Below are 8,083 nucleotides of genomic sequence, written 5' to 3' on the forward strand. Positions count from 1 at the left end.
TTGCCATGCAGCTTTATGGTCATTTGCACTTACCCTTCAGCCGCAGCCCCAGTCCCCGGCTCTGGGAGGGCTGTGCAAGCCCACCGCCCACACCGGCGGGGTTACAGCACACTTGTGAACATGGGGTGCACATCACCCCAGTGCAACCCACCCAGCAACTGCAGCTTGTGTGAACAGCACCAAGGCAGAACATTTGCGTGGAGTTTTGAAAGCACTTCTAGGCATGTCAGATCTTGTAAAATCCTTGGGTGTAAAACAAACTGGACTTTGGGGTACATGAATTTAGCTTCAGACTCTGGAAAAAAAATATTTGCATCCAAGTGCAAGTCCTGGGGTCTTTCATGAAGTAGCCAGCAGGAAAGTTTCTGTTCCACTCAGCAGAAAAAGAATGTTAATTGGAAGGGAAGTTGAATACTGAAATGCTTTGCCTAATGGAAGGAGATAAGCTCGAGAGACCAATCCGTTCTTTCCCATAGCAAAGTTAAGAGCACAAACTCAGTCATCATGCTGCTTTTTTTTTTTTTTTTTTTAAGCCTTCAAAGGGTCACTCCTTTCCTAGCAGGCTGTCTTTGGCTTTCCGGCTGAGCTACCCCAAAACTCCAGCACACCGCCCATGGCCCGCGGGTTGTGTGGAGCCTTTCTGGCCCAGAGGAGTGGCGCTCCGCATCACCGACTCCTTCCCGGCTGCAGCGGGATGTACGGGGACAGAGCTGTCCCTCCGGCTGCCAAAGCCGTACCCCGCCACGTCCTCGTGTCCAGCCGGGTCAGCGATGTACCCCGCTGCAATGTCCTCGGCCACCCTGAGCGGGCGACCCGCCGCCCCCCGGTACGGCACTCCTTCCCCCCGGCCCTCAGCACCGGCCCCCGGGGCCGCGCCCAGCCCGCCCGGGACCCCCCGGCCCCCCGAGGGGCGGGCAGGGCGACTACAAGCCCCAGGCTGCCCGGCCGGGAGGCAGGGCGGGACCGACGTGGCGTTGCGCGGCTCCGGCCACCGCAGCCCGACCGGCTCCGCCCCGATCCGCGCCCGCCGCCGCGGAGCGCTGGGGGCTGCGCCCTGCCGCGCCATGGGTGAGTGCCGGCCGGGCGGGGGGCGCGGCGGGGGATCGGGCCGGCGGTGGGCGGGCAGCCGGGCCCCCCCGGGACGGGGCAGCGCGGCTGGCACCGGGCGGAAAAGTTTCCCCCCCCCCCCCCCAAAGTTTTCAATTTTTCCTAAAGCCTGGGACTCCCCCCGCGCCCCCGCAGTTTTTTCGCACTGCCAGCACCAGCGGCAGCAAACCGAAGCAGACGAGTAGTTCCCCGCGGCGCAGCCCCGGGGCCGTGCCCGCAGCGCGGCGGGGGTGGGGGGTGGGGGGCCGCTTGCCGTGCCCGTGGCTGTGGGGCGGCCAGCCCAGCCGCAGCCCGCGCAGCGCCACTGGGTTCTGCCCCGTCCCGGGGTCCTGTTGCGTCCCCGGCGTCCTGCCCCGTCCCGGGGTCCCACCCCGTCCCGGGGTCCTGCCTCGTCCCCGGGGTCCTGCCCAGTCAACGAGGTCCTGCCCCGTCCCGGGGGCCTGCCTCGTCCCCGGGGTCCTGCCCGGTCAACGAGGTCCTGCCCCGTCCCCGGGGGCCTGTCGCCTCCCGGAGTCCTGCCCGGTCTCCGGGGTTCTGCCCCATCCCCTGGTCCTGCCCGGTCCCCGGGGTCCTGCCCGGCCCCTGGAGCACCCTCCGACCAGAGCCTGGCTGGAAATCGCCTGGCACAGCTCCTTGCAAGACCCACCAAACTTTCTGTCCCCATGCGAAGTTCTGAAGAGCCCTCAAGTTCCCCAGCTCCATCAGAATAAACTATATGCAAAGCTGGATTTCATAAGCTATTACAGCTCATTAGGTTAACGAGAAATACAGCACGATCTGATGGCATCAGCAGTGGTATTTACAGCAGGGCTGTCTGTATCTAATTGAGTTTATGGCTTGAAATGGATGGCATGCCAACTTCACCGCAATGCCTTTTGTTCTCAGTGAGCAAATATTTTTTCTAATTATCTGCGTAATGTGTACAAGGAGTGATAAAAGCAGGGCAGGTAGTCACACAGAGCACGGTGGGAGGGACTGGCATGTGGCGGGGACAGTCTAAGCAACACAAATGAATCACAGAGGGTTATGGAATAAACACAAATATAAATACAGCCATCACTGAGAAATAATCATTTCTAGCTGTAATTAAAGGCCAGATAGAGACACTTCCTATTAAACACAGCTTGTGAGGGGAAAAAAGCCCTTAGGCAGGGTGAGGAAAGTTTTCCATGGTCTGGTGGTTGTGTCCACATTTTTTCCACGTATGGTCTACCAAAACTGTGAGTATTGCTAATTAAACAAAGCCAATGTGTGAATACAGGTAGTAGTAGTATATGCTGGAAGCCAGCACAAACTTCTAAGCTAATGCACTTTACCTGTGCCTTCAAAACCAGGGGGGATGTCACTGTCGCTGCTGTTCCCAAAGTCCCCGTGTCAGCCCTGACTCTCACGCCACGTGCAATCCCTGCTTTAATGTGGCTAATGGTTTACCCATGGTCACCCCTTCATCCTCTCCTGGGGAGAGAAGCATGTGCAGCAAGCACCTGGGTTTTGTAGCGTTGTTTAGGGTGAGTTGGTTCGATTTGCTTTTGCTGTTGGTTTTTTTTCCTTATTTTAGCTAAACTTACATACTTTCTAAACTTGGATGCTCAGCTCCATGGGAAGGGCAAGGTCAAGGAATTGCTTGTTGTATTTGGGGCAGGCAACAGTGAGCTCTTCAGCTCACAATAAGTTTGTCCTGTAGTCCTGGACCAACCTGAGAAGGTTGTGCCTGGCTCTGGGATCCTGGGCACTGTGTGCTGTAGAAGGAGAGATGAAGAAATCAGGGCCGCCCCCACAAAGTCATGCTGAGAGTGCAAGATTAACTGGGAGAAATCAGCTTTTGCAGGCAGTGTTTTTAACAACAGGGTAGGGAGTAAGAATGCAGAGCCTGTGGTGAAGGCTGACTGCGCTACATGCACTGAAACACGAAAACGATAATGCAGAACAACTCGGAGCCAGAAAGCAGGAGCTGCATTTCCAGCCCAGAACAGGTTTTGTAATTGGAATCAAGGAGACCACATCAGATCCCCCCATACAACTCCAGGCACTACAAATCACTGTCCTCCACTTCAGTGCAAGCCTTAACTTTGTTAATGAAGTCCTGTTTTCACAGTTCTGTACCCCAGATGAGTGCCCCTGCAGCTGGTGGAAGCATGTGCGGGCACGGTGGGTGGTGGGACTGTCTGCAAGTGCCTCTCCACATGTGTCACACCGAGTGACGTGTCGGGAAATTCACCGTCATGGCTTTGTAGATGGAAAACTTTGGGTGTCCTGGGAGAGCTTTTTCCAGGCTGTGTGTGTGGATTGCTTGCTGGCTAGCACCGGACGACTGAACCTGGCATTACTTGCTTGTTTTCCAGGTCGTGCGCTGCTGGTCCTCCTCTTGTCTGCAACAGTGTCTCTCCTGGGCGGGCTGATATTTGGATATGAGCTGGGGGTTATCTCCGGTGCACTGCTGCAGTTGCAGATAGACTTTCACCTCAGCTGCTTCAAGCAAGAAGTTCTCGTGAGCGCCCTCCTTATCGGAGCTCTCCTTGCCTCGCTGGTGGGGGGGATCCTCATTGACCGCCATGGACGGAGGAGAGCAATCCTGGTCAGCAACTTGGTCCTGTTGGTTGGCAGCCTTGTTCTCACACTGGCGAGGTCATTTACCGGGCTGGTCGTTGGGCGCATGACCGTGGGCTTTGCCATCTCTGTGTCATCCATGGCCTGCTGCATCTACGTCTCAGAAATGGTGGCTGCTCACCAGCGAGGGCTGCTGGTGTCTCTCTACGAAGCGGGCATCACTGTAGGCATCCTGCTGTCCTACGCGCTGAATTACATCTTTGCGGATGTGGGTGAGGGCTGGAGGTACATGTTTGGCCTGGCCATCGCCCCAACGGCCATGCAGTTCCTCAGCATCCTCTTTCTCCCTGTGAACCCTGTTAAGTTAAGCTTGTGGGACTCAGACTGCCAGAAGGGCCTCATTCAGTTGCAGGACACTGAGGACAGAGCAGCAGCAAAGCGGGAGCCCTATAAGGAGAAGGATTACTCATTTCTTGACCTTTTCAGGACAAGAGACAATATGAGGAGGCGGACTCTGGTGGGCCTGGGGCTGGTGCTCTTCCAGCAGTTCACTGGGCAGCCCAATGTGCTGGGCTATGCTTCCAAAATTTTCCACTCAGTGGGGTTCCAGAGCAACTCCTCAGCAATCCTGGCCTCTGTTGGGCTGGGGGCAATCAAGGTGGTGGCCACGCTTGTCGCGATGGCCTTTGCAGACAAGGCTGGCAGGAGAGTGCTGCTCATGGCTGGCTGTGTGGTGATGGCCATCTCCGTCACCACCATTGGCCTCACCAGCCGCCTTGCTCCGCTGGCCATGGCCAGGGACTGCAAAGCAGCTGCAGACCCCAATGCATCCCACAGCTTCACCCAGCACCCCCTGACCTCTGTATCCTCTCCGCCTGCTGTGTCACCCATCCCACCAGCACTAGGTGCTGTCAGACATCAGGCGGGCTCTGGTTTTGCTGCCACGAGGAGCCTTACAAAGGCTTTTGCCAGTACTCAAAGCAGAGAGGTTGTTCCCGATTCTTCCCTCACTCAGACAAGGGGCTTGGTAGGTCAGTCCAAGAAAGAGACGGTGGAAAGCACAGGCCCTCCTTTCAGTGGTGCTCCCTGGGTGGAACATATGGTCTTAAATTGGATTACGCTGCTGAGCATGATGGCTTTTGTGAGCGCCTTCTCAATTGGATTCGGACCAAGTAAGTATGGTATCTCCTTGCACTGACCCAGAGAATAAAATCAGGGCTGATCTTTACAGTCTGCTTGAAACATTAATTATGTATCTGCTTTACCAAGCAGCTCGGTGTCTGAGAACTGGAAATATGTCCCCTTCTGCCTGCTGAATCATTTTCTAGCATTGCAGCTCTGTCAGCTACAGGGCTGGTACAACAGCACTAGCATGACTTTCTTTTTCATGCTATCACTACCCTTGTTAATGTGGTTTTTTTCTGCGAAGCTCTTTGGAAAATCAGAGCATCCCACAAGCACTACCTAATCTTCCTAGCACCCTGGTGAGGAGAAAAATACAGGGTTGAGGACAGAGGGGCTTCTGCTGTGTGATAATGTCAGTACAGAATCTCTGAAGTGAATCTCTTTGAAAGTTTCTCAGTATCAGTTGGTCTTTCTCTGAAAGCGTTATTTGTTCATCAGATGAGAACAGAGATTAGCTGTTGCTTCCCTGTGAGCTCTGCTGTTTTCTGGCATTTATTGTTTTAAATGCCTTGATGGGAGAAAACAGCACCTAACTCAAGAAAAGATGTAAGTGAGCAAGTCTCGTGGCTTTGACGGTGACCCTGTAAATTATTTCAAGCAAAATAATGCTGGGATAGGAGAGACTTCTTTAAGATGTATATTGCTTTAGCTCTGATTTTAGCCCAAACGCAACATTGTCTCCCTAATCCTACCCTTTTCTCATTTCTTCACAAAGAGCATGACTTGACAGCAGGTATGCCAGACCTCTTCCATCTCCCCTGAATGTAACGACCAACTCTCCTGCTTTCTTCCTTGTGTCCTGAACTTGTTCCTTGGTATTTCATTCCTCTGTGGAGTGCTGAACATGGAAGTTTTGAAGCATTCTGCTGTGACCTGACTCTGAGATCAATGAATGTTTGACCCCACCAGCAGCAGGTGCTGGGTGAAGCCAGAGTTTTTTAAAACCCCTGCTGAAATCTCCGTTGCCCATTTCCCAAATAAATTGTTTAACCCCTACACTGTCTTTCTAATCTCTCTAATGCATGCAGTGACCTGGCTGGTCCTCAGTGAGATCTACCCTGCTGGGATAAGAGGAAGAGCCTTTGCCTTCTGTAACAGCTTTAACTGGGCTGCTAATTTACTGATCAGCCTCTCCTTCCTGGACCTTATTGGTAAGTGGCCATCCCCCCCATCCCTCCGTCTCCCTTGTCTGGTTGGGAAAGGTGGTCACCACAAACCATTTGGGGATTAAGTGGCATTTTGAACTCTGGGGACTTGACACTGGAATAGGTGTGACCCTGATGTCTCTGAGAGCAGAAAACCCAGGCACCAGCAACACTGGTCTGAGCCTCTCCCTCACCTGATCATAAAAATCACCCGCTGCCCGCTGGGCTGTACTGCAGTATCAGCAAACCCTGGAGCGTGCAGCTTCCACGCCGGTAGCTTTACAACATTTCTTTCTAGCAGAGCTCTTGACTGGGGTGCTCAGCGAGCACTGCCAGGCCCTGGAGCTCGGCTGCCTTCTCCTTCCCTCCGTGGTGCTGCTGGCAAAGCCTGCTGTGAGCCATCCTTCTCCCTTGCTGATCCCCAGTCCAGGCCTTGCAGATAAGGAGCTCCTCTGCCTTGTTTAACGCTTCTCAGAGTAAAATGCCCTTGTCAGGCACCAGTGACCACCTCGCAGGAAGCAGTCGGCTTCCTTTGTATCCTGTGATGTGACCTACCTCCAACAGAGCCTTCATGCGCTTGGATCTCTCTGCAGATGCCATCGGCTTCTCTTGGATGTTTCTTCTCTATGGACTGATGGGACTGATGGCTGTTATATTCATTTACCTTTTTGTTCCGGAAACAAAAGGACAGTCCTTAGAGGAGATAGACCAGCAGTTCTGCAGGAAACGGTACGTGTGCTTTTGTCCCAGCGTGAGCGCTGGCTTTGGGTGCTTCCCAGCAGCAGTCCCTGAGCTCTGTGGCACCGGGCAGCTCAGGGCTGTTGCAAAGTCTGGTTCACTGCTGCTAAGAAAATCCCAAGTTTGTGGCAGGGCCATGGGGTGGGGTGTGAGAGCTGTAGCACGGTTCATCAGCGGGTCACTGCCTTGAGCCTTGCGGGCGTGCTGCTGGAGGGCACTGGTGACACTGGGGAGGAGAAGGGCTGCAAAACAGGGTTTGTAGTTGAGGGGAAGCAGGACTAGAGCACAGGGTAGGCAGGACAGGACTGTGAGAAGGCAGGAGGGGATGATAGTCCTGTCATTTCACTTTAGGGTAATCCCAGACCGATATTTCTCTGGGGCAGAGAAATCCCCTGGTGTAACACAGGCTGTGGGCTCTCACCTGCTCATTTCCATGCAAAGCCTGTGATGGGCTAGGGAAGATCAAGAGGTGTGTGCAGTTCTGGTTGTGAAGGAGGTGGCAGGGCAGGCATCGCTGTAGCAAAGGAGGTTGGAGCACGAAGCCCACTGGGGGTGGCTGGGAGGGGTAACTGCTGTAGCCCCCTGCCTGGCTCCTGGCTCCCTGCGAGCAGCAGCTGCCGCAGCTGACCCTTGCCATTGCTCAGCAGGGCGTGGGAAGGAAACATGTTCAAGCAGAGACGTGGAAGAGGAGCTAGCTGCACACACGCACAGTACCGGAGAGTGGAGCACGCCAGCAGCACATGAAACTGATGACATGCCCACAGCATCGCCCTGAGGAGCGGAGCAGGGTCTGCAATCAGGACAGTTCTTTCCGTGACCTTTAACTAGTGACCTCTGCTCAGAGATGGTTCTCCTTGCAGTGCCTTAGATTTTGGGACATGCTTATAGCTGTCCTTTGGGTCCTTGAAGAATCCTTGGTCTCAAGCAGGGAACATGTCCTCCCTTTGATATCTTTTATTTTTCACGGTTTGTATCTCCTATCATTTAAGAGGTTAATGTTTTTTTACACAGGAATTAAAGCACAACTTTTACTGACAATGCTCTCCACCTGTGCAGTTCATTTGTAAGCAAGGTATATTATTTTCCAGTTCTTCAAAATACTCGACACTTTACAGAGGGCACAGTATCGCAGGAGGAACGTGCCAAGCACTTAGCAGCACATATTGCTGTTGTTCCCCTCTCTAACGTTTATGTAGGAACCTGGAGTCTGAGATGGGAGCTAATGCAGATAAACACTTTGTTTTAGTGGAGGCAGAATGAGTGCTGGCTCACTTGCTATTTCCCGAAGGGTCAAGGTCCAGCAGCTCACCCACCTGACTGCCCATGCCTACACAGGCTCAGCAGTACATCTCTTTGGCATG

At 53.9% G+C, this 8,083-nt stretch overlaps 1 protein-coding gene across 2 annotated transcripts; it reads left to right on the plus strand.

Moving 5' to 3' along the window:
- The first annotated feature begins 975 nt into the window (after positions 1-975).
- On the plus strand, positions 976-7,760 carry SLC2A10 (solute carrier family 2 member 10). 2 transcript variants are annotated; one of them, XM_056354940.1, is made up of 5 exons: positions 976-1,068; positions 3,450-4,826; positions 5,868-5,990; positions 6,578-6,713; positions 7,370-7,760. In XM_056354940.1, the coding sequence occupies exons 1-5, from the start codon at positions 1,065-1,067 to the stop codon at positions 7,464-7,466; spliced, it is 1,737 nt and encodes a 578-aa protein (XP_056210915.1). In that variant the 5' UTR covers positions 976-1,064; the 3' UTR covers positions 7,467-7,760. The 2 variants fall into 2 exon arrangements, 1 of the variants encoding a protein (XP_056210915.1); XR_008824426.1 differs by lacking the exons at positions 6,578-6,713; positions 7,370-7,760 and adding an exon at positions 5,555-5,754 and having other exon boundaries at positions 5,868-5,951.
- The last annotated feature ends 323 nt before the right edge of the window (positions 7,761-8,083 follow it).

The sequence above is a fragment of the Falco biarmicus genome, chromosome 10 (assembly GCF_023638135.1).
Source record: "Falco biarmicus isolate bFalBia1 chromosome 10, bFalBia1.pri, whole genome shotgun sequence".
Classification (NCBI taxonomy): Eukaryota; Metazoa; Chordata; class Aves; order Falconiformes; family Falconidae; genus Falco; species Falco biarmicus.

Excerpts from the sequence above, each read along its gene's own strand:
- SLC2A10 (XM_056354940.1), top strand. Across the intron at positions 4,827-5,867 it reads CTCAATTGGATTCGGACCAA|TGACCTGGCTGGTCCTCAGT; the intron begins GTAAGTATGGTA and ends TAATGCATGCAG. Across the intron at positions 5,991-6,577 it reads CTCCTTCCTGGACCTTATTG|ATGCCATCGGCTTCTCTTGG; the intron begins GTAAGTGGCCAT and ends ATCTCTCTGCAG.